Source organism: Neolamprologus brichardi, chromosome 19, assembly GCF_056152115.1.
Source record: "Neolamprologus brichardi isolate AB-2024 chromosome 19, ASM5615211v1, whole genome shotgun sequence".
Classification (NCBI taxonomy): Eukaryota; Metazoa; Chordata; class Actinopteri; order Cichliformes; family Cichlidae; genus Neolamprologus; species Neolamprologus brichardi.
Window position 1 is genome coordinate 325,101 of NC_142122.1, and position 24,900 is coordinate 350,000.

Below are 24,900 nucleotides of genomic sequence, written 5' to 3' on the forward strand. Positions count from 1 at the left end.
AGCTCCTGTTCAGTTTGAATGGGCTTGCACTTAAAGGTGACGTTCTTCCTCTCAGTTCAGGACTGTCTGCAGGATTTTGAACACACATTCACACATTTCACAGATCTGAGGAGCCGAACGAGCACAGACGGGAAACAGTCATTCAGCACAGACGCTCAGAGGACCCAGAGCTGGCCTTCAGTACCAAATCTACACTCGACTGCTGGTTTACTTCATGTTTCATGGCTTTTCACAGACGCACGCTGAAGATCGGACTACTCCGGCTTTCACTGCACATTTTCTGTTTTAATGAGCAGAACAAACTTTTTTAGAGGCTCAGGGACTGAAGACCAGAGAGAGTCCAGACTCACCCAAACCCGCTGACATCACCTCTTCCTCACACTCACGTTTGCAATGGAGTCTTCAAAGTAACGCTCCAAAGCCGACTCGTCCATGACGCCACAGCATTTGACCTGATCCAGGTAACCATGGACAGCCTGATCCAGACCTGATCTCAGCACAGGTGCGTCCAATCAGGCACTCAGTGGCTGACAGCTTCCTGTTTGCTGCTCAGAGTCAAACAGGCTCAGCTCCTGTCTGTCATACTTTACATTTTAAATGATCACGTTTATTTTCACCTGTGGGGGGTGGAGCCTCAAACACTTCCTGTGTTTCCTCTCACTTTCCTGCTTCTCCACTGATGTTTCTGATGAAGCAGAAAAAAGAGAAGACGCCCCGACTGTGATGCGTATTTCACTTCATTTTTGAATAAAGTTTTAAAGAAGACCACGTGGTGTTTCACTACTCTGCTGGGGGTCGTGCACATGCTCCCACCCAGAGGCAGTCCTAGCACCCCCCCCCCCCCCCCCCCCCGAAACCCTCACATTTCTTGATATTCATTTATAATCTCCTCTGTTAGTCCTTGATATTTATAATTGAGTGATCTCTGTATATTAGTGCTATTGCTTGAATGTGTAAAATCTGTAACATAATGTTTGGAGTTTAGTCTGTTACTGTTGCTATTTTTACAGTTTCTTCTTGGAGCAACTGTAACACATAATTTCCTTAGGAATTAATAAAGTATTCTGACTCTGATTGGTTCAGGATGACCTGCCATTATCCAATCACACGTCTGCTTACCTGCATCTGTTGCTCGTTTCTCCTCCTCTTTTCTCTTTTTTCTAAACTGAGCTCCTGATGGCTTTGACCTTTTCTTGTCCATCTTCCACTGGTTTAATTTTGCACTCCAGTAGGAACACAAATCCCCCGTTGTGTGTGAGACTTTAAATCATCAAACTGTAAATTATAAATGTTAAATTGTCATTGATCCCTTTACCCCGAGTCCCAAAGTGTATATTTATTGTTTGTTTACTTGCACTGCTGTAACTGGAGCATCGTCGTCTCGTCTCTCCATAAACTGGACTGTGTGTAGCGGAGATGACAATAAAGTTTACTTTGACTTCAGCAGCGAGCAGGCGCACCGAGGGCGAATTTCGAATAAACATCGGTGCAAATTATAAGTCTGCATCATGATGTCTGGTGTTTTCATGTTTGTTGTTTTGTTTTTATTTTGTTTTATATTTGGACTGGTTTGAATCCTATTTGCATGAACGATCCCTTTCTGTGGCTGCCTCTACACTTCCTCTTCTACTTTTCCTGCCTATGGTGTCCCACAAGGTTCAGTTTTGGTGCCTTTATTGTTCTTGCTGTATTTACTTCCTCTTCAGCACTTATTGAGGACTTTTAAAGACATTTCATATCACTGCTATGCAGATGATATTCAGTTATATACAGTGTTGGGACTAACACGTTATTAAGTAATGCGTTACAGTAACTAGCACGGTAACTAGTTATTATGCCAAAATCAGGAACGCGTTACTCGTTACTGGGATTTAGATTTAGGCTTGTTATTCGTTACTTCGTGTGGAGGCATCGCGGAGCTTCCACAGATTCAGTAACATTAGCAAGTGGTGGAGGCAGCAGGTGGAGGAGGGGAGGCAGGAGGAGCAGAGACCTGAGGCAGCCGCTGGTCCGAGTATCAGGTGAACTGAACTTCAGGTAAGAAGTTATGAGCTGCAGTCTGTCTGGGTCAGATATAAACCAAGTTTAGGTGGAGTTTATTTTCGTTATGCTGACTTTTTGTACTGGTTGCTAGCTAGCATGACGGAGTTTCTCTACAGCTGGGTGGTGCTATGATGTTACTGAGCCTGAGATCTGTGGACTCAGGGGTCGCTTTTAAAAAACAGCTAAAAACTCATCTTTTTAAACTTGCTTTTGGTTGATTTTTACGTTTTAGCTTCTGTGAAGCACTTTGTGATTTTTATCCTGAAAGGTGCTGTATAAATAAAAGTGTACTTACTTATTTAGTTGGTTATTAGGCGCTGCTCCAGCCACCCAGAGAACCCGCCGCCCTCTCCTCCCTGCAGCGGCGCTCCTCGCAGACGGAGGCGGCCTTACTCCCAGCAAACGGCCGTAAGAACACCGATCGGCGCCATTACTAAAATTCGCTGGCACGTCGGGGCAGCATCAGTACGAGCAACTTTTTTTGGCCGACGCCCGTGATGCCGCCCTGGGCAAAGGCCCGTGTGGCCCATAACAGAAACCGCTACTGCTCCCACCTGACAATAAAGTGTCTGATTTTACTCGCAAACAGGCAGCGAGCCTCAGCCTGAGCCACGGAGCAGCTGGGACTGAATATTTTATGCCTGATTATTATCTGGATCATGATCAGCGGATTTATCGGCGCTCTGGATCAATAACTGCTTCTGTGCTGCTGCAGTCCCTCCTCCCGCCAGCAGGGGGAATCCTGCTCTCACGTCAAACAGCGCAGGAACCCTCAATCTCTGCGCATGCTCACCGGAAGTAAACAAATCAGCATGGCAGCACGCTGCTTGGAAAGAAGCGATCAGCAGTATTGATGATAAACGTATCGATAGAGACAGTTATTGTCGCTGCTGAGGATCGATCATCGATCAACTGATGGTTTAATCAGTCAGCTGCAGGATGGACGCAGTGAGGAATCGACTGGCCGAGTGTTCACAGGAGGCTCACGGTGAGGCTCACGGCCCCGAGCATTGATCACAGATAGGTGACAGCTTCGGCTCTGGGACTATTTCTTTTGCCACAGAAAGTAGATCCGACTCAGAGCGGCTCACAGCGCATGCTCGTCATCGGGCTGAATGTTTACCTGTTTGGTTGAATTACACATGTGACACACCTGCCCTGCTGTGAGGGGAGGGGTCATAAAACCCACCCATCAGCAGATTAATAACTAACCTGGCCGTCTGCTTCCTGTCACGTGATGCCGTTGGTCTCTTAAACACCTGACAACATGCAGATCCTTCCACTGCTGAGAGGCTGTGCAGAGGTCAGAGGTCAGCGAATGAGGTCTGGATGATTAAAAATGGAGGGCAGTGTCTTTGGGCTGAGGTGGGGGTGTGGCCTCCTTTTGCTGAGTGGGGGGGTAAGATGTGTTTTTCATTCGTTTCCATGGTTTCAGCTTAAATGTCGCCGTGGTGACCCTTGCTGTCCTTACTGGTCTGTGTCGGCTTGTGAACCTGGAATATCGTGACCAACCACGTCGAGTGTGGGCGGGGCTTTAGAGTTCTCCAGACTGTCATTAGAGGTGTGATCATTTTACCAAGCAAACAGGAAATGAGCTCACGTGATGATAACATGAATGACTGATGCTGACATCACTGCCCCACCCACCCATGTATCTCAGGTGTTTGCTTATCAATCAGCATTGCTGATTACTGATCACTTTTCAGATCTGTACCTGAGCCAATCGGTGCCCTACCTGGACGGGCCACCTGAGCCGCTGCAGTTCCACCGTGATTGGATCGCTCCAAACAAGCCCTGCATCATCCGCAACGCCTTCAGCCACTGGCCAGCCCTGTCCAAGTGGAGCCCTGACTATCTGAGGTAAGCAAGCCCCGCCCACCCCTGTCACTATGGTAACAGGTCAGCTCCTAATAAATGAAGTCAGGATTAGTTCATCCAGATAAGAGAGAGACATCCTGTGGAGCTCGTGCATCATCATTTTCAGGCTCGTCAGGTGTAGATGTCACATGATCGTTTTCTTCTCTGCAGGGAGAAGGTGGGGTCAAAGGTCATAAGCGTGGCAGTGACTCCAAATGGCTACGCCGACGCGGTAAATGGAGATCGATTTGTGATGCCTGAAGAGAGACAGATGAGCTTCTCCTCTGTTCTCGACATCATCGAGGGGAAGGTGAGACTGCACGCCGCTGTCTGAATGGCCCTGCGTGAACGCCACCTTACTAATAAAGTTGTCTTGATTGAATGTGCAGGTGGACAAAGGGGGCGGAGTCTTTTATGTCCAGAAGCAGTGCTCCAACCTGCTGCAGGAGCTGCCCGAGCTCACTGCTGACGTACAGCCGCACATTGCCTGGATGAGCGCGGCGCTCGGTGAGCTGTTGGCCTGTCCGCGATGTTGACCAATCAGAGTGTCTCTCACAGATTTGCAGAATCCACAAACATCACAGGAAGTCGAGAGCATCACAATCCAGTCTGTGAAAAGGATGTGAGCGTGATGACGGTGATCTTCACAGGAAGCAGTTTATGTGCGTTTCCTGTCAACTGGTCTCTGCATCTCCAGCCGAGCTCCATAATGAACCTCAGTGTGTGAAGAGGACTCTCCATTTACATGCAAACTGGAGTCTATTAGATAGATATGATACAAACCACTGCAGCACAGTACCTGTAATACCTACAGCATGTTCTAATCGCTCTAATAGGATATTATGGTCGACAGTATCGAACGCTGCACTGAGGTCAAGCAGGACAGAGATGAGTCCACTGTCAGAGGAAGAAGATCATTTGTAACCTTCACTAAGAAATTGAATTATTATAACAATAATTATTGAATGAATTACTAAATCAAAAAGCTCAGCAGATCCTCCAGCTTCTGTTTTGATTACAGAGGAAAATAAATCATCATGGTAGGGAAGGACCCCTCCCCGCTTTTGAATAACACACTGCCCTCCATGTTTCTCCTCCTGGCGTCCCTGCTGCAGTACCTGTGTGACCCAGAGGGGGACCCACCCCAGTGTGACCACCAGCTGACTGTTACCCTGCTGTTTTCTCCTTTCAGGAAAGTTGCCGGATGCTGTGAACTTTTGGCTGGGAGAGGCGAACGCCATCACCTCCAGTGAGACCCACGCCTCGATCTCACACACACACACACACACACGCGCTGCGGCGTGGTGATGCTGATGCGTGTTCCTGTGTTTCAGTGCACAAAGATCACTACGAGAATCTTTACTGCGTCGTCTCTGGAGAGAAACACTTCGTCTTGATGCCGCCCACAGACCGCCCTTTCATCCCCTATGGTAACCATGGCAACCACCAAGTCTTCTCTACAGCAATAACCATCCACCTGTGGTAACCATGGTAACTGTCTCCGCAGGTTTGTTCCAACCGGCCGTTTACCATCAGAGAGATGACGGCGAGTTCGAGGTCATCGATCAGAGCGACTCAGAGATGGTGCGTTCAGGTTCTCTTGGCCACGTCCCCACTAATGCGTCTTCGTTTGAAAACGTTTTCTCTCCGTCCTCACGTCCACACTGAGACGCAGCGTTTTGAAAACACGGAGCTGTCCCGTCGCAGTGTGGACACAACGCACACTTTCTAAAACCAGTTTGTGCTGCACAGCTTTCCTTCAGCTCCGTTAATCCTCACTCAGCTTTGTGCAGGACTGGAAGTGTTTTCACAAACGACTGAAAGCGCTCGTGTGGACGCGGAGCGTTTTCAGACGAAAACCACATTCTCAAATCTATCCGGGCTAGTGTGGACGCAGAGTCTCAGCACCTCATTTCAAACCCCCTCCCAGGTCCCGTGGATCCCTCTGGATCCACTGAACCCGGACCTGGAGCGGTTCCCGCAGTACCGGCGGGCGCGGCCGCTCCACTGCAGCGTGAAGGCCGGAGAGATGCTGTACCTGCCGTCGCTGTGGTTCCACCACGTACAGCAGTCACACGGCTGCATCGCAGGTACCTGAACGCACCACGCTGTGGTTAACTTTACTTTGATCAGATGATGTCACTGAGGCGTTCACACTAAACGCGTCCGCTCCCGTTTTGTCTGCAGTGAACTTCTGGTACGACATGGACTACGACATCAAGTACAACTACTTTCAACTGCTGGAGGCTCTGTGTGAGGTCACAAGGTCCACGTGACATCACAGCGACAGTGCCACGTGGCCAATGAAGTTTTGTTTCTGTTTGCAGGTCAAAGTTGGTCAGAAAATACATTTGACTGAAGCTGCTCTCCTTCATCGTCGGAGTCGTCATCAGCAGCCATGGTTTCCCGCGATTCTTTATTCACTTTGAGAATAAACTTTATTGTTCACTGAAAGCTTCATCAGTAACGTTCACCTGGCGTGGATTGATTCCACTTCCTGTTAGTGCCTTTGAACGAGCTGCGGATCAATAAAAATAAAAGTCAAACTTTCTCTTTGTGAATTTAACGTTTGAATTACTGACAGTTTCTTTCCCTGAACGGCCGCCTGCCAAGGTCGAGAAGTTAACGAGTTCCCGCCCGTGACACACGAAGTGGCAGCGTTGTAGAAACCGCGGCCCCGACAGCAAAGGCAAAAATAAATTCCCCCTGAAAATGAAATGGTTTTAAAAAGAATAAAATAGAAAACAAATAAAGAAACTTTAATGTCTTGAAACAGAAACCTTGTTCTTCCTGTAGGAGGTACTTTGTTTCTACATCTACTTCCTGTCCTGCCGCGCCCCTGGGGGCTGATGGTGCTTTTGCCGCCGTGCGTTGGAAGGAAGACAGACAGGAAACAATGAAAAAAGCTCTTTATTAAAGCACAGAAAAACAGAGCAGACAAACGACTCTAAAACTCTCAATCACCGACTCCACGCTCAAGGCCTCGATTCATCAATGATTATCAATCAGCTGATCGCACAGGAAACAAACACTCAAATGTAAACAAACAAGGTGCACAGAGAGGTCGTCGACCCCTGAAGCTCCACCCACTCACCATCTCTCAGCCTCCATCAGTCAGGTGATCATCAGGAACCTCTGCATCTCAGAATCAAAAAGATGAAGCCTAATCAATAAGCCAATCAGCTGATCGATCAGTAAGAGGATAACAGGGTCAGATAAACCTGCAGAAAGTTCAGGAAGCCAAATTTTATTTGAAACAAGTCAAAACAAGGACCCGCCCACAATTATTCCTGAACAGCTGATTGATCAGCTGGGCCAATCAATCAGACATAATGATGATCAATAAACTTCTTCTACTGTGATAAAACAAAGTTTCTTTAAAAACCGGCGCATGACCTCAGAGGGAACATTGACCATGCAGCTGTTTTAGGCTCCGCCCCTGGGGGAGGGAGGTGGAGGGAAAGTTTAGCCATCCTGATTGGTGCAGACGTGTCAGGTGGATTTCCGTCATGGTTACAGACGTCCGACTAATAAAGTTTCATCTGTTTTAAGAAATATATATTTATAAGTTTCTGACGACAGGAAACGGGACAAGGGGGCGAGACGCGACCACCTGCTCTGGTCCCACCAGACGCTGCTCAGACGGACAGCTGCTGAGTCGTATTTTTACTTCTCATCACTTTGATGCTGCTATCAGATACCTCTGTGTGCCCTTATTTTGAAAGTTCAGCTGTTGCTAACCAGTTAGACCCACCCCTTCCTGTGTAAAAAAAAAATCTAATTATGGTCATACATCTCTGCAAAAACATGAAGCAGTTTACTCAACTTCTGTTTTCAAATTAAAAGCTGAAGGAAACCCACGGTTAGGAAGTTTTTTTTCTGTCGGTGATCGTGATCAATAAAGTTCAGGATTTGAGGCCTTTTGACCAATCAATCCCTCTGAGATGCAAATTAGCTCTAATTAAGGAAGTGACATCACAGTGGAAGTCAGCTCGCAGCATTATTTTGAAGGTACGGCTCCTGTTTGTAAACTGAATGAATAAATATTATCGATAACTCATCAATACGATGATCAGGAACCAGCCAGTGAGGAAGAGTCCTGGCTGAGACTCCTCCTCCAAACCCGATCACTGATCAGTGAGCGATATCGATCTGCAGATCAGAGCATGGAGGCTGTGGGGGGAGCAGCAGGGGGCGCCGCGAGGCCAGCGCTCCATCAGACGCAGGGAGACGCTCAAGCATCTAATCGATCAGCGATCAATAATCAGAATGATGCGTCTGCCGGAGCACCGGCCTGCCGTTGCATCGTGGCTGCAGCAGCTGTTTGTCAGACTCAAGCCCCGCCCTCTCGCCCCGCCCTCTCGCCCAGATCTTTCACCTAAACATCATCAGCTTAAAGTTCCACGGCGTTTTGATTTGTGGGCGTGGTATCCTGCATGAAAGCGTTCTGATTGGACGCTGCTGACATCACACACAGAGAGCACAAACAGCCTCTGCCCGTCACACACTCACAATCAGTCGTCATGGTTACTCCTGCGGTAGATGGGCACATTAATGCTGTGGAACGCCGGGACCCAGCGGTTGTCATGGAGACCCACATTGCAGCCGGGCGTGTCCCTGCGGGCGCCATGGCAACACATCCAGTACCCTGGGCCGTACGGCAGCGCCTGGCAGTACGGCTTGTGGTGCCAGCGGCACAGCGACACGTCGCCGCGCCCGTAACGCTTCTTGCACTGCTTGCAGGGGTCGTCACGGTAACGGGGGTCTGACACCCACAGCGAGTCAGCGGGCCGCACGCCGTAGTTCTCGATGATGAACTTGAAGTAACTGCAGGCGCACTTGAGCGCGGCGAGGCTCTGCGTCGGCAGCAGTAGGAGGATCTTGACGAGCAGGTGGTGCGGCAGCGCCGTCAGGTACGGCTGCGGCTCCAGCAGCTGCTGCAGCCGCTGACGCTTCTCAAGGAAGTCCTGCGACGCCGACGCACGCCACACCAGAGGCGCCGAGGCAGGGTTGCTAACTACGCCAGCATCCTCAGTTCCTCTCCTCCTAGTCTTCTCTGATTGGCTGTCAGTACTGCAGGGGGCGGGCTTAAAAGGTTGAAGCACATAGGTGGCTCTGTGGCATGGGGGGCGGTGTGCCGAGGGGGTGGAGTCTTTCTCAGGTGTTGGAGACAAAAACAATAAGCCAGGCACAGGCTCCTCCTCCTCAGAGGGCGGGGCCTTAAGGTGAGTCTCTGTTACAGTGCGCTCCCTCTCCACACCTGCAGCCTCCTCCGACTTGACCAGCTCACCTGAAAGGGGCGTGGTCAAAGCTGAGGCCGGGAGACAGCCGACTGGCTCCCTGCTCAGGCACTGAGCTGCAGGTGATGATGGTGACGCGGGCTGGCTGGGGGTGGAGCTGTGACCTGTGGCAGCGGCGAGCAGCACACGCCCCGCTGTCCTCCGCAGGCTGTTGCTACGTGACAGGTCGCCCTCTGCCCGCCGCCTAAGACACTCAGACTCCAGTCTCGCCACCATATCTGACACTCGGACGCTTTCCGGCTCCTCCCCCCTGTGCTCCGAGCCGTCCCTGAGCTTGGTGGGCGGGGCTCTGGAGAGCATGATGGTGGTGCAGCTCCTCTGGAGAGCGAGCACAGGTTTGGAGTCCAGCTGCTGCTCGCTCGCTCTCTGCTCCAGAAACGCCACCATGTCCACCACTGACACTTTCGGGTCCGCCTCCTCTGCTGTCCCCAGCTCGCCGCCACACTGCTGACCGGAGTGCGGGCGCTGCGGAGCAGGTCTGAGGTCACCAGCTCTCTGGTCTTGCTGAAGGTTTTGGGTGTTTCCGGACCGGCGGCGCCGTTTGGCGGTACAGTTTTCATCCCAGCTGCCCTTTGCCTTCACGGCTCGTGACAGCCCCGTCCCAACGCTGTAGTTGGTGCACGGCGCCGGCACCCTGTCCCTGCTGTTCGCAGCACACTCGCCACCTCCGGCGCTATCTTCTCGTCCCCTCTCTGAAACAAAGATGGCGATCTTCTCGCGGACGTGTCCGGGTTTGATGACGGTCCAGACATCCAGCGGCGTGTCGGCATCCTCGGCGGCGGTCTGGAACAGTTTGGGCGCGTTGTTCTCGCAGCCTGGCGGCAGCAGTGGGAGGTGCTGCAGGGTGGTGCCGGACTGCGTCTTGAGGCAGAGCGACGTCACGCTGCTTGTGATGGCGTTTGCTGGGCATCGCAGCGTGTTGGTGGAGATTACGCTGAATGGGAAGCGGCTGCTGCTGCCATGGTTACCAGTGTACGTCCTGAGCAGCCCCCCCTGCTGGCTCACGAACAGACTGCTCCGCTGCGTCCCCGTCTGAACGCCGGACGCATCGAGACGCAGCTCTGAACGCACGAGCTTCGGGTAAGACTTCAGGTGCATGATGGTCCTGTGGGGAGACAGAGGTCACATGATTAAAACCCAACCGAGATATTGACTTATCAAAATAAAAGACCCCAGGAAATTATCTACATGTTTGGCATTCGGATTTCCAAAATAAAAGTGAGTTCGAGGTGTTTCCTGTGGGTGTGTCTCAGAGCAGAGCAGGTCAGACTCTCCGAGGTGATTCTGAGATATTTCATCACCCGATCGTGGTGTAAACATTTCAACACGAGATCACGTCAGAGCTGATCTGAGGTCAGGCTTCCTCTCCTCCTCATGAAGAACGCCAGAGGGAGGGCCACACTGGTTTTACTGGAACTCTTTACCTCTGCTCGTAAAACTGGGACGTGGAGGAGACTTCCTGTTACTCAGGTGAAGGCGGCACCTTCTCGCCTCAGTAATGAACAAACTGTGTGTTTGTGGTCAGCGCCCTGACAGACTGCAGCTCCTCTCACGTCCACCGGGGGCTGCTGTAACTCTCCTCCTTCAAGCCAATAAGAAAAGCTTGTTGTTATGTTTGGTGGTGGGGGGCAGCTGGGACAGCTGATATGAAGGGGGGGGGGAGTCAGCTGCAGAGACCAAAAACAAACATGTTCAGCTCCCTTTGATGTGCACACTGCCTCACTGTGGGCGTCACAGGAACTGCAGGTTTAACCCGGATCATTTGGATTCGTTTGTTCTTCACCTGCCCTCCTCATGGTTCTTGACCACATGTACCGAGCATGTGCAGAAACACATGTTTTTAACGTTTTGGGTGGTGGATGACATCATGACGAAGGCTCGGTGCAGCAGCATTACCTCAGCGCTCGGCTGGGCCCGAGCCCACAGACACGCCCGCACAGATGTGGAGGAAACCTCGACAGCTTCACGCTCTCGGCTGTCAGTCGCATGGACTCGCATGTGAGCGGCGTGTTCAGGACACTGATTATGTTAATGATCGGTTATTGATTGAGAGGATAAAATGATCTGTGCGCACACAGACACACACACACACACACACACACACACACACACACACACACACACACACACACACACACACACACACACACAGACAGAGAAACTTTGACTCTAATTTTGTCTGAATGTGTTTAATGAGTCATTTTACTTCACAGGGACTTTTTTAATCTCCTAGGACCTGCGTCCACATATGTGGACGTCACATTTTGGGTTATTTAGACTAAAATACTCAATTTTGCTCTACGAGGGCCTGATATCCACTTACAAGGACATTATGCTGCTTCTCTTCTATCAACATTTTAAACGAATATCCTCACATGTGGCTCTGATTTTTCTTAGAAACAAAAATCAGGTAAAAAAAAAAAAAAAAACATCTTGTAATTCTTTGTTTTTACACTCATCAGGTCCCAATCAGCCCAAATATCAAAGAGAAATTAAAAATGCCGCCGTGGAAGAGTTCAGGTCTGAGGAGGTTAATTTAATGAGGATTTTTTCTTTTTCAGTGATTTTATTCCGTTCATTTATTTTTTGTGTTTATTGAACATTTAAATAAAGTCAATCTCACCCGGCGCTGATCATTACTAGTTTTCAGTGAAGCCATGTCACCTGACAAGCAGTCACATGACCGGCAGAGTTCCCTGTGACGCAGGGTCTTAATAGTTTTGCAATTTTCATTAGTTTTTATTTTTATTTAGTTTTGACTTCAGAGTTTCAATTTTATATCAGTTTTAATTAGTTTTTACCAATTGTTTGCTAGTTTAGTTTATTTTTTATTTTTTTGAAAATCCTTAGTTTCAGTTTAGTTTTGATTAGTTTCAGTTATAGTTTTAGTTGTGTTTGCAATAATTAAGTGTAACAAAATCCCAGTTTCATCATATCAGTCATTCTGCTCATCCTTGGGTATGTTGCTATTCCAGCTACCATACTGCACCCTGGACAGGTCGCCTGTCTGTCGCAGGGCTAACAGGCAGAGACAGACAACTCACATTCCCACCTATGGGTTCTTTAAATAAATAAATAAAGGCAGATGAACAACCATTGATACCAGGCAACTATAAAATGTATATCTTGGCCCCAATGAGACGATTAACTCTCACAGGTGTGTTCGTAATTTTGGTTCAAGTGAATTGATAAACTTTTTGAAGGTAATTGACTCACACAGTTGTGTAGATATCCCCGTCCTGTTGTCTCGGGATGCATCACGCTGCCTTGCCTGGGGTTAGCTTCTGTTTTCTGGGGATGAGGGTTGAGTGTGCTCCCTTACCTTCTCAAGCTAAGCTAGGTTAGCCTTCTTGTGTGAGCTTTTCAAGTGCACTTTAAGGTTTGTGGGATTTTTTCCCGTTTTGTGAACACTCATTATAGTTTTAGTTAGTTTTCCTTTTTTGTTTTTATTTTTATTTCCGTTAACGAAAATGCTTTTTCACTTCTAGTTTTCGTTATTTCATTAACGATGATAACCTTGGTGAGACCAGACAGATTAAAGGAGCGCCATCACGTTCACAGCTGTGAGTAAAGGACGACCTTCCTGCTCCCCGACGGCCGTGTCAGGTTCTTTCTGGGAGAACATCGTCTACACCGAGGTGTTCCCTCAGCTGAGAGACGTTCTCTGTCCAGCGCGTCCTCCCAGTAGGACATGTCTGAACCCCTCAGCTGGACTCATCTCTGAACAGGTGACGAGACAACGCCGCATCCATAAATGTAAAGCAGGATTTTAATACTGCAGCAGCAGCAGCGCCATGAGAACAGCTTTCAGCAGATAAAAGCTGTTTTAAAGCCCATTATAAATAACGTTGGTTGATAAACCCTGCACATAGCAGCCGGCCGTGCAGACAGCTCCGTGTGAAGCGTCCCGCGTGCACACAGCTCCGTGTGAAGCATCCTGCGTGCAGACAGCTCCGTATGAAGCGTCCCGCGTGCACACAGCTCCGCGTGAAACGTCCCGCGTGCACACAGCTTACACAACCTCGTGACGCTTACAGAGGCAGGACACACTCAGAGCTCTGGGTGTGCAGGATGACCTCAGTGATGATGTAACCGTGAAAAAGGTGTGTTTGTACGAACACATCACAGTTACACAACCGTGCTCAGAAACAAAAAGCCCGTTTGAACACAGCAGTGAAGTCGGCTCTCATCCAATCAGATGCGGATCCACAGCGAGACGAGCGAAGGTTTCTGAGCGACAGGAGTTTGGTTTCCAGGCCGTCGGCACTGCGCCTGAGAACAATTATGATTACACAAACCGCAGCAGGGCGGCCAATCAGAGCCAGGTATAAAACACACTGGGAGCACACGGAGGTCAGAGGTCACGCATGCAGCGAGGGATGAGGCACAGCTGTGTCATCAGCAGCGTTTCTGAGGTATTCGTGTCCCGGTCAGCTCTTCAGCTCAAAACAGACGCCCAGTGGTGTTTCCAGAATCAGAACCCGGAGCTCTGATCTGCCGCACAGCATCTTGGGAGTTGTATTCATGTGTTTCTCTGCGTCACTTTTACACAATGCTAACTGTGTTTACCTCCACTCTGTGTGCTGATTGGCCGGTGGTGGTGCAGGGGGGCGTGGTACTGGTTTGAGTGACAGCTCCGCTGATCCTTCAGCTTCACATTTCTCAGACGTTCGCCTTGACTCCTCCCACACAGGAAGCTAAACCAGGCGCTGTTTCTCCTGCGCCACGGTCTCCAAAGGAGTCAGGATGTGACGGCACACATACACCCTGCAGGAAAAAACAAGCACACACCAACACATCAGTGACTCACACACCTGAGGCCACGGCCCAGGTGTGTAATCCTCACACCGTAAGCAGCTTCACAATCTTCAATATCTTCAAAGTGAAATGAAAACATGTTCTACAACAGCTGGATCAGACACGCAGACTCAGACTGGGAGGACTGGAAGTGAACCAGCAGGGCCAGAAGTCAGTTTACGCCGCGCGGAGCAGCAGCGAGCTCACAGCCTCCAGGAAAAGCTCGCCGTACATCAGACAAACCTGCAGCTTGCGTCTATAGCGAGACACCAGCTCATGATACCTGACAGCCAATCAGCTGCCAGCTCTGTCCTCTCTGTCTATATAAGGAGCCGGTCACAGTGTGTTCAGCACACACAGGCGCACAAACACAAGAGTGCGCACTGGTGTGTGTTTGTGCTGTTGAAGCAGGAAACTGTAAATATTTCAAAATAAAAGCTGACAGTTTAGTGAGCAGCCGTTTCTCCTCACAGCTGATTAATTCCCGCCACGTCTCCCAGCTGAGACGATCTGCAGGTGCTTCCTGCTCCCACAACAGGAAGAGTTCAGGAGAAACCTGAGTGCCATGGACCTGCTCACCTGCACAGGTGTGACGGGACTGCAGGTGTCCTGTTTCTGCTCAACACGTGAAAAAAGGACGGCGGGGATAGCGCAGTACGTAGAGTGGTGGGCCCATGATCGGAAGGTCGGGGGTTCGATTCGCCTGAGCAAGGTACCGTCTCTACACACTGCTCCCCGAGCGCCCAATGGCTGCCACTGCCTCACTGAGTGAATGGGCTACATGCAGGGAGGAATTTCCCCACGGGGATCAATAAAGTACACTTTCTTTCTTTCTTGACTCTGTTCCTTCAAGCATCAAAGATTATGATAAGAAATGATTACCGATCAGCTGATTGATTAACCACACACACACCGAGGAGCCCGAGCGGGGGGTGGAGGCATTTCCCTCCTCCCTCTCCTGAAACCACCTCCTGCTGCTGGATCTGCAGCTTCCTTCTCTTTTGGTTGACGTGAACCAATCAGAGACATGGATCCTGATCAGGATCAATACACGAGCCGAGGCAGTCTAAACAGGGATCGTTTCAAAGCTTTGTTAATGCTAATGAGCCAGATGCTCTGATTAAAGAACAGACAGCGAGCTTATGCTGGAGCACTGCAGGCCTCCTTATTTACTCTGTGTTAACAGGAGATTATTGATTGTTTGGGGATTTTACGATGATACTGAAGTTTTTATATTCCACCTTCCCCTGAGGGAACACTGATCCAGCAGCCTGATCTGACACGGGCGAAGGTAAAGATAAACAAACACCAACATCTGCCTATGGTTTCATCTCTAAGACATGCTGCCGTCCACCGAGTGGCGTCCTAACTGTGTCCCAGCCCGTCAGACGCCTGTTCCCTTCAGGGTGAGCAGGAGCGCTCAGGCACGTGACCTCATTTACATTTGTAACATTCATGATAATGATCTGTATGACATCTCCACAAAACGTTGATTAGAATCCAAATAAATTGTGTCACACTGCAGATCTGTAACTCTGCAGTGTCCTGAGCCTTCAAATTAAAAGCTTCGTTAGATCAGTGATTAATCATTAGCATCTTTAGTGCTGAATCACGGATCAGGAGCCTAAATCATTCTGTACAAATCACAGAGGTCTGTGTTTCAGGCCACGGATTCTTCTATTTATTTAACCAGGACACCCCTGAGACTAAAGCCCATTTACAGCCAAGAAAGCACCACATTAACAGGTTATATGAGTGGTCAGGTATAACACGAGCAGAGGAGGGAGCTGCTGAGGAACAAGGTCCTGATGGCTTCTCCAGCAGAGGCTCAAAGTCCTGTGAAGACCCCAAGGATCCTGAAGAGGAGCGAGTATCACAAAAACTGTTCACTCACATGCTGTGATCTCCACGGACAGAGACACCAGCTGATAACGTCCACACACACAGAGTGTTTGTGGGCTCTGACTCATCTCAGGGTGTGACAGTTTAGAGGAATGTGTGTTTCTAAAGTGATTTTATAATCATCATGAGGACATTAGACCCTGTGGGAGCTCAGTCTCAGATCAGACCGGGACAGACCCGGGCCAAACCGACCGCCAGCTGCTGAGTCTGCACTCCGAGGCTAACAGCTAGCAGCTAACAGCCTGTAAACTTCCCACCCTCCTGGGCCTCCGCCCTGCTAACGGCGAACATTAATCGGTAACCCAGCTGGGAGCGGCTTGGAGCTCCGCCACACCCGCAGCAACACTCGGTAAACAAAGTGTCCCGCGCGCTGTTTACAAACAAACAACCGAGCTACACGAAAACAAACTTCGCTGCCGCAGCGCTAGTTAGCATGCTACTAGCTGCAGCCGCTCGCTCTCATTAAACACCTGGCTAACTAGCTAGCGTCTGCAGCTAACTAGCGGGGAGCATAGGAGGACAGAGCGGCACGTCGACACTCCAGAGGACACGGAGGAAGTTTGAGGAGACGCTGCGGGTGGAGATCGGATCGTTTCCACCCCACACCGACACCCAGCAGCGGCCCCGAGCCGCGGACTCTCGGAGAGAAGAGGCCGCGGGTCGCACTGACCTGAAGGAGGAAGCTGAGCCCGTCCACTGGGGAGCTCCGCTGGCAGCGACCGCAGACGGTGCAGTCCTCCGGTCCGGGGTGTCCTGACTGTCCGTAGCCCAGCTGCTGTCGGTGCCTTCGCTTCGCCGGTGCGTGGACCCACTTTTAAACTGTTTAACGCTTAAACGCAGCACGGAGGTGCGCGCTCCTCACCTAACTACATAGTAAAGCTCCCGATCAAGCACGCGCACGTCAACCTGCGGCTGTGCGTCATGACGTAGCAGTCCTATCCTGAGCATCAACAACACGTAGGTTCGGTTTTAGCGACACCCAGAGGGCCGACACGCTTCATCAGATGGACGATGATGGCTCAACGGCACGAAGGCAAGAAGGTCCCGGGTTTGAATCCGAGCAGGGTTCCGGGTCTGTGCTCAGCACCTCACAAGAACGGACCGTTTACACTTTACGTGTTGAGACTGAAAAGCCTCGAAGTTCACCCGAAATAACCCAAAAGACTAAAGGTGTACATCCACAGAGACAGCAGGTCAGCTGATCACAGCCTGCACACCCACACAATCCTCTGCAGCTCTCAGTATAAATGATCGTTAGTTTGATTGTTTTCCCCACACGGAATCATTACACTGATCTCCGGGTTCCCCACGCACTGAATCCACAGTCCACTGTGACTGTGCACAGTCTGTTTAGGTGTGGGGGGAAGTCACACTGTGTAATCTTGACAACAGAAACTCGTTATTTTTTAATTCTCTGTCAGTGCGGGTTTCCTACATAACAGATTCAGTTCACACAGAATTACACTGGATTAATATTTGTATTTTCATGTACTAATATTATATTAACACACGAGGTTCAGTTTCCTTTGTAACTGTAGAATTGTCCTTCAAGGGGCTACTTGTTACTTTCCTACGCTGAGGATACTTCAGAGCAGGACTTTTTCACTTTTACTTCAGTGAAAAAGTTGCTTCAGTACTTTTACTGGAGTATTTTTGATCAGAATGTCTTTATTGTCATTGCTGCAGGTACGAGAGCCATCGTGGCTCAAAGAGTTGGCACTTCGTCTTGTAACCGGAAGCCGGTTCGAGCCCCGACTCGGACAGTCTCGCTCGTTGTGTCCTTGGGCAAGACACTTCACCTACCGCCTACTTTTTGGCTTTGAGGGCCCCGAAAAGCGCTATATAAATGCAATCTGTTATTATTATTAAAAGCGGTCTCCAATCAGTGCATCATCCATAAAAACATTAAAAACATCTTTATGTATTAGAAGTAAAGAGTCTGTACTTTTGCCACCTCTGTAAATGACTCAGGTAAACTCTTTCTCAGAGACGCTAACTTTAAAGTAATTCTATTTTTTCAGTGTATGTAGGAGAACTACGGACACATTAGTTCCTGAATGTAGCTCCGACAGTCCGTCATAGATTTCTTTCTGTGTTTGCATGTTTTCGTGTCTGCACGGCTTCTCTCCGGCTACCTCCAACAGTCACACACTGCTGTGTGAAAGTGAATACCCACGGCGAGCCCCGCTTCTCACCTTATGGGGTCGAGGATGGGCTCCAGGCCCCCTGAATGGGATAAGCTGAAGTAAATGGATGGAAGCAAAATTAATTTATTTAAATGTGAATCCAAAACCTTTGCTCGTCACTAAGCTGCCAGGCTCTGAAGCCGCGACGCCATTCTTCCTCTCTGTAGTCGTCATGAAGGGGAAACTTCTCTGGACCAGTTTCTTACATTAGGCTGTAAACATGTTTATTTTAACATGTTTATTTTAACATGGGAATCTGTAGGGACGACTCACCGCCGGAGCCCCTGCTGGACATTAGAGGAACTGCAGGCTGAAAGTTTCTGTCACGTGATAAATAAAACTGGGTATCATCTGCACAGCAATGAAAAATATGCAGTGTTTTCTAAAAGCGTTGTTCCCAGAACATAACCCCGTGGAGCTTCGTGAACAGCTGTTATGTGTAAAAAACGTTCCTTGTTTACGTGAACAAACTTAAGCAAGAGGAGGAAACAAAAAAGTGTCAGAACTCAGACTTTTTTCTCAGAATTCTGATTTAAAAAAATACGTCCAAACTTTTTTTCCAGTGGCTCTGATCCTCGTCCCTATAAACTGGAAGATTCAGCCACTCCAGTGCTTTTCCTGTAACACCAACGCTGTGTTGTAGTCTCTGTTTGAAGCTGCATTAAATGCTGCACTGACATCTAACGCTCACTCCTCTGCAGATGACCCCAGCTGTTTTAAAACTCCTGTTTGACGAGTTTGTCGGGGTTCAACTAGGCTCATCATTTTCAGGCATCCAGGCAGGACACAGAAATAAGCACAAAACCCAGAATATGACGTCTTTATTCATTAGACACCTGAACAGAAACATGTGGAAGAATCACAGCATCTACTGATGATCACCTTCAAACATTCACTGATAATTTCCTCCTGACTGATCTCTGCTGGGTCAGCAGCCTGTCTCAGTGCAACAACTCCGTGCTGACCCTGGACAGCGTGAGGTCGTAGTAGATGTTGAGTCTCCTAATGTCTCTCAGGTTGGTGACACGATGCTTGAAGTCCAGCAGGTGAGAGTTGTTGACGGCCACCTTTAACTCCGTGTTGGTGCACAGGATCTTGATCTGGAAGAGAAACATGAGAGACTGTCGTTGGCGTCATCGCCGCCTCACAGAAACAAACTGAGGATTTTTTTGACGCTGTCTGACCTCAAAAGTCTGCCCCGGCACAAACGGGAAGTGCTGCAGCTCCCTCTCCTCTTTGCCCCACTTTTCACCGATGCAGCTGTTTCTGATGATCACCTTCTTGCCGCCCTCGTTGAAGCGAGGGTTGAAGTGGAAGGCGATGTCACGAGCTGTGGCCAGGTCCACCGTGATCCTGATGAATCACAGAGACCTCAGTGAATTACTGACTATTAGAGCTTCTCCATCAGAATCGGATTATCTGGATCAATCGTTTCTCTTTTTGGCCGATGTTAATGTGGCGTTAAGCGCCGCAAGTCTGATTTTGCTTCACTGAAACAAGCGAACGAATGCAAACAAATGAAAGTGTAGCTGATGACCTCGCTCATCCTTGTTCACCAGCTGTCCTCGCGTTGTTTTTTTAATCATGTGTTCACAGCAAACATGAAGGTTTTGTGTGATTACACCTACAGTTTGTCCAATGAGGTGACATGAGCTCACTGTCTTCTCCTACTGCCCGCTTTCATTACTGTTACTCAGTAACGAGTGGATTTAACCACTGTCAGTGTATCGCTCTGCGCTTCCTGTTTACTCTGCTCTACACCCGCTCGCTTCTTTAGTCTGACCTCTGCTCTCTCGTCACTATGTGACATCACAGCATTCGTACTTGTCAGCGTTGGGTTTGATAGTTCCAGCGATGGTGATCAGCAGCTTGTCGTGCACTCCTTCAGGCAGAGACAGATTGAAGGGAACCGTCTGTCAAGAAGAAAACAGCTGTTTACTACATCTGTCCTTCTGCCTGTCCTCTGTTTCCGTCTCTGTTTGGCTCACCAGATTCTGCTGGGGTGCAACAGGAGGAGTGGGTCCAGGTCCAGGTCCTGGACCTGCACCCCAAGGTCCGCTGGGCTGGCTGGGGCCTTGGGGCCAGGTAGGGTTAGCAGGCTGACCTCCAGGCCAGGCTGGACCAGTGGAACCTCCGGGCCAGGTGGGCTGGTTGGGCTGACCTGAGGTTTCAGTGGAGGCAAAAGTCATTTCCACAAACATTCACCTGTTTATTTAACCTGCGAACGTCCACCTGGGCACCACAGGCTAACGTCCACCTGGGCACCACAGGCTAACGTCCTCACATAACCCCAGATGGAAGCTGCGAACGGCAAAGGCAAAATACTGTAGGAGACTGTTTGACAGGTGACACCCCACCCTAACCTTAGACAGGTAGAAGGTGACCTGGTGGTAAAGATGCTGCTTTAATAATGAGGCCTCGTGAAGACCCTTCAGAGACGTGACTGTCAGAGGTCAGTAAACGTCTACAGCGGAGGGTTGGGCTTGTGTTTGGGTTGATCAAGTCAAGTCAGGTGGCTTCATTGTCATTTCCACCATGTGTAAGTGAAAGGTGTGAAAGGTGTGAAACTCAGAAGATTTTCAAACCTCTTACCTGGCCACGCGGGGGCATTGGGCTGTCCGGGCCAGAGACCTCCTCCTGCTTGGTTGTTTCCACCACCGGGCCAGAGACCTCCTCCTGCTGCTGACTGGGTGGTGCCACCATCAAGAGCGTCTGAGAGCTGCAGACACGCAGAAGCAAAGAAAGCCTGAGCTCGTTTTGTCCTCGGGACGGTTTCTGACTAGAGATGCACGATACCACTTTTTTATGTCCCATACCGATATCATAAATTTGGATATCTGCCGATACCGATATGAATCCGATATAGTGTTTTTTAATCAATAAAACGTTTTTTTAATATCTTGCTGCATTTTGTATAAGTTTATACTCAAGTTTAAATAAACAACAACACTAAAGCTGTTCTGTTATACCTGTATGTAAAAAATACAACAAAATATTTCATAGTTCAGCAAAACTGATCAATCTAATAAACTTAAACCTGCTCCATCCTCCCTATTCTGGTATTTTAAAGAGTACTTAGCAGAAATATTAAACAACCTAACTAATGGGGTTGCAAACTCCCAGCAAAAAAAAAAACAAACCACCCTCTTCCTCATGATGCTTAAGCGATGTAATCAACTTTAATTTGATGCAGTGTGAAAAATGCACAGAAATAAATTATTTTTCAAGAATAATTAAATAGATTCAACATCTTTCTTCAACAGAACTGCAGACTGCACAGATGGTTCCCAAAGGAAAAAGTACTACAGCTTACTAGGGTATATTAGACTTAACAGTTACTATATACAGTAATGGACTTCTATACATTTTACATCAGATTCAAACTTTGGGTGTCAGATTCAGATAATTATTTATTAAAAGCTCGACATTTTAAATGAGAATAAGAAAGAAAAGTATGTCTTTGTGCCCCCTTTTCCCTGTTCATGCCCTATCGGCCCCCCTGGATAAACTTTGCTAGCTCCGCCCCTGCACAGTTACGTCAGCTGTAGAAAAAGATCCTGGTGTAGAAATAATATTAAATAAATTCTAACAACAGCTGATCAAGCTTAATAGTGCTGCTGTTGTTCAGCCGCTGGTTTCCTCTTTCTGGTGAGAAGTGAGACAAAAACAAACAAGAGAGACGGACTCGACAGAAAAGCCGATCAGCTGATCATTAGCATTATCATTGAGCAGTTTCACGATTGAAGTAGCAGCAGGAGAGAGAGAGGCAGTCGCTCCATATATCGGTTGTTAAGCTTAACGCTGTAACGCTTTACAAACATTCAGAGATGAACTTACACACTTGCTTTACTTCTCTCTGGGAAAACTTCCTCGGAGATGAAATGCCGGTTTGGTAGCGACGCTACAAATACACACAGCCGCTCTATCACGTGACCACACTGCTGCAACGTGCTACGGTTATGAGCTGAGTTACGCCGTGTAGCAAGTTTTGTGAGGTGCTTTTTTGATATTTAATGGATCGATTACATTTTTTATTTCTCACCGATATCCGTAATTTGGGTCAGTATCGGATCGGTCCATCTCTATTTCTGACTGAGCACAGTCCCTGCAGCCACGCAGGGCTAAGGCACTTCCTTCACTGCCTCCTTTAGCAGAGGGGACATTGGAGCATCCTCTATGAGAGGAAAGGAGGTCATTCCATCCCATAATTCATAGCAGTGCACCGTCAGACAAGGACTGAGGTCACGAAAGTGTTATTAATGGGGTGTTTTTCATTTCATGCCGTTATTGTTTCACCTGTTTCTGTGAGAGAAACAGTTTCAAAAGCTTTTAGTCTAAATGTCCACAGAGTCAGGATTTGCCCTCTTCAGCCTCCTTCTTCATCACTTCTGCAGCTTCTGAGCCAAATCCTGCCTCACAGGTCTGAGCCGATCGACTGACCACAGGTTCTGGATTAAGATCTGAGGAGTCTGTCTCTGCCAACAGTCTCCGCCCGGTGCTTTAAACAGTAAAGACTGAAAACAGTAGGAAGTAACTTCAACAGCCACACTATGAGCAGGTGCTCGGTGACACCGGGAAGGAAAAACCACATTTTAACAGGAAGAAGCCTGTGCTGGAAAATGCTGGACTTTGTCAAACTGCTCTGGGATCACTGGGAGAAGAAGTCGAGGATGAATTCCACCGAGGGCTGCAGAGGTTGTGAACAGGAAGAGTCAACACTTCAAAATAAAAGTTTGTAAAACATGAAGCAGTGACTGTTCTTCAGTCCACCACAGAGACAACGTGTCTGAAACACGAGCTGAGACGCTGCCAAAGCTTTGCTGCGACCCCACGTCAGCGGTCCAGCTTCACCTCGCCGCAGCAGCGCCCGCGACGCCAGAGGGACACGTTTCAGAGACGCCGTCTGACCTTCAGGCCCGAAGCGGCCGTCTGAAGTACTGAGTGCAACTGAACGCACCTGAACGCACCACGGTTCACACTGAGGGTGTGTTCAGTGACAGACTCTTCTGGAATGTTCTGTATGAACCAGCTCTAAGGAACAATAACACCCTGTTCTCACACACAGACACTCACACACACACACACACACACACACACACAGAGTCACACACACACACACACACACAGACTCACACACACACACAGACTCACACAGACTCACTCACACACCTCACACACTCACACACACACACACACACAGAGTCACACACACACTCACACAGACTCACACAGACTCACACACTCACACACACTCACACACACACACACACACACACAGAGTCACACACACACAGACTCACACACACACACACACACAGACTCACACACACACACAGACTCACACACACACACACACAGACTCACACACACACACAGACTCACACACACACACACAACCCCGTTCAGCTATCTCAGTGAGGACCTTCATTCACATAATGCTTTCCCCACTCTAACCATTAAAGATGAGCGTCTGACTCTGACCGTAACCTATCTGTAACTCTGACACTAAAACCACATTTTGAGCCTCAAACACGCTTCAAACTTGTGAGGACCGCGTGTGCGTGTGTGTGTGTCACAGGTGACTGTTGGTTCTCACAAGTACAGTAGAATGCAGATTTCGGTCCTCACAAAGATAGCTAGACAGGAACACACACACACACGTTTGAGTTTTTGGTTTAGATCATCAGCTGCTGCCTCGTGACCACATTAACAGGACCGTGCTGCACGTTCCTAATGTCACATCAGAATCACCGAAGCATCGATTAAACCTGAAAGCTGCACATCAGGAAACATCCAGGTGAAAGTTTGTGAGAGAAGAAAGTGACTCACGTCCATTCTTGTCTTCTGCAACCTGAAACACACAGACAGGAAGAAGACAATGAGGTCTGAGGGTGTGGTGGAGCGAGTCCTGACACGGAGCAAACAACAGGACAAAAAGCTGAAAGTGATACACAAACTGCAAAGAAACGCCGCCCTCATCCTCTCTGCTCGCGCTCACAGCAGGCGCTAAACTCAGGTTTTGGTTTTGGGGATTCGGCCCGTTAAGGCTCAGCTGCAGCTCGTTGGGAGCCCCTGAACTCGACCTCTGAACCGTGTTCGTGTCGTTTACATGGATCCCAGAAACAAACTAACAAACCTTCACATTTAAACTTGTTTGAACAGCCAGCTGACCTCAGAGTCTGCTGCTGAATGCAGGAATACGACATGATCAGAAATCAGTGAAAAGCAGCTGCTGCGTCAGTCACAAGGGGGCGCTACAGCTAGCAGAGCAGCATGTCACATGATCTAGTCTCAAACTGGGAACAGAACCACATCACCCAGTTTACGTTCTCTGAAGTCATCTGGAAGTTTTTTAAAGGCTTTCTGTGTTGGTATCGACGTGTTAGTCTACGCTGTCACTTGGTATCAAACGGTTGCTGGTTCGATTCCAGCAGGAGACGCAGATCCCTGCAGGACTGTCAGCGAGCTGTGAAACTGCAAAATCAGACTGTGCAGAAGTGCCCTCTGAATGTTTTCCAGATGTTCCTGTGGTTTCCTGCTGCTGGGGGGGTGGAGCAACGTTCTCATGCTCAACAAACAAACATGGCGCCTGCAGCAGGAGCAGACGCCGCCCAGGATCACACGGCTGTCAGCAGACGAGTCAAACAGGCGTCTGTTCCTCTGTGCGCCGCTCGGAGTAAATAAAGTTTAAATGAAAGCACTCACAGTCAAAGCTCCCTGAGTAACAGACACGAAACCTCACAGCTCAGCAACTTCCTCTTCCTCTGAACAACGAACCGAATCGTGAGCTTCCTGTTTGTCTGCGTGCTTTGATT

At 48.9% G+C, this 24,900-nt stretch overlaps 3 protein-coding genes across 4 annotated transcripts in view; 1 reads left to right on the forward strand and 2 right to left on the reverse strand.

The window, feature by feature from the left end:
• The first annotated feature begins 2,355 nt into the window (after positions 1 to 2,355).
• On the forward strand, positions 2,356 to 6,450 carry jmjd7 (jumonji domain containing 7). Its single transcript, XM_006800588.3, has 9 exons — positions 2,356 to 3,031; positions 3,750 to 3,903; positions 4,072 to 4,210; positions 4,290 to 4,407; positions 5,093 to 5,149; positions 5,235 to 5,330; positions 5,408 to 5,484; positions 5,831 to 5,990; positions 6,088 to 6,450. Exons 1-9 carry the CDS (start codon positions 2,983 to 2,985, stop codon positions 6,174 to 6,176), a joined length of 939 nt encoding a protein of 312 aa, XP_006800651.2. The 5' UTR covers positions 2,356 to 2,982; the 3' UTR covers positions 6,177 to 6,450.
• A 672-nt stretch (positions 6,451 to 7,122) lies between these two features.
• Positions 7,123 to 16,789, reverse strand: fbxo34 (F-box protein 34). 2 transcript variants are annotated; one of them, XM_006800591.3, is made up of 3 exons: positions 16,570 to 16,789; positions 13,770 to 13,967; positions 7,123 to 10,305 (listed from the first exon to the last, which is right to left on the reverse strand). In XM_006800591.3, exon 3 carries the CDS (start codon positions 10,296 to 10,298, stop codon positions 8,415 to 8,417), a length of 1,884 nt encoding a protein of 627 aa, XP_006800654.1. In that variant the 5' UTR covers positions 10,299 to 10,305; positions 13,770 to 13,967; positions 16,570 to 16,789; the 3' UTR covers positions 7,123 to 8,414. The 2 variants fall into 2 exon arrangements, with proteins under 2 accessions (XP_006800654.1, XP_006800655.1); XM_006800592.3 differs by lacking the exon at positions 13,770 to 13,967.
• A 2,100-nt stretch (positions 16,790 to 18,889) lies between these two features.
• Positions 18,890 to 24,900, reverse strand: part of lgals3b (lectin, galactoside binding soluble 3b) — a 6,157-nt gene continuing 146 nt past the window's right edge. The window contains exons 2-7 of the mRNA XM_006800593.2: positions 23,915 to 23,936; positions 20,678 to 20,804; positions 20,074 to 20,246; positions 19,910 to 19,998; positions 19,270 to 19,438; positions 18,890 to 19,185 (exon numbers count right to left, since the gene is read on the reverse strand). Coding sequence (XP_006800656.1) covers positions 19,027 to 19,185; positions 19,270 to 19,438; positions 19,910 to 19,998; positions 20,074 to 20,246; positions 20,678 to 20,804; positions 23,915 to 23,920 — 723 coding nt within the window. The 5' untranslated portion in view covers positions 23,921 to 23,936 and the 3' untranslated portion in view covers positions 18,890 to 19,026. The remainder of the gene's footprint in view (positions 19,186 to 19,269; positions 19,439 to 19,909; positions 19,999 to 20,073; positions 20,247 to 20,677; positions 20,805 to 23,914; positions 23,937 to 24,900) is intronic.

What these genes read in the sequence shown, in the direction of transcription:
- jmjd7 (XM_006800588.3), top strand. Translation starts at nt 2,983, where the DNA reads ATGGACGCAGTGAGGAATCGACTGGCCGAGTGTTCACAGGAGGCTCAC. An exon ending in ATCAGAGCGACTCAGAGATG is followed by an intron (nt 5,485 to 5,830) that starts GTGCGTTCAGGT and finishes ACCCCCTCCCAG; the next exon opens with GTCCCGTGGATCCCTCTGGA. An exon ending in GTCACACGGCTGCATCGCAG is followed by an intron (nt 5,991 to 6,087) that starts GTACCTGAACGC and finishes TTTTGTCTGCAG; the next exon opens with TGAACTTCTGGTACGACATG.
- fbxo34 (XM_006800592.3), bottom strand. Translation starts at nt 10,298, where the DNA reads ATGCACCTGAAGTCTTACCCGAAGCTCGTGCGTTCAGAGCTGCGTCTC.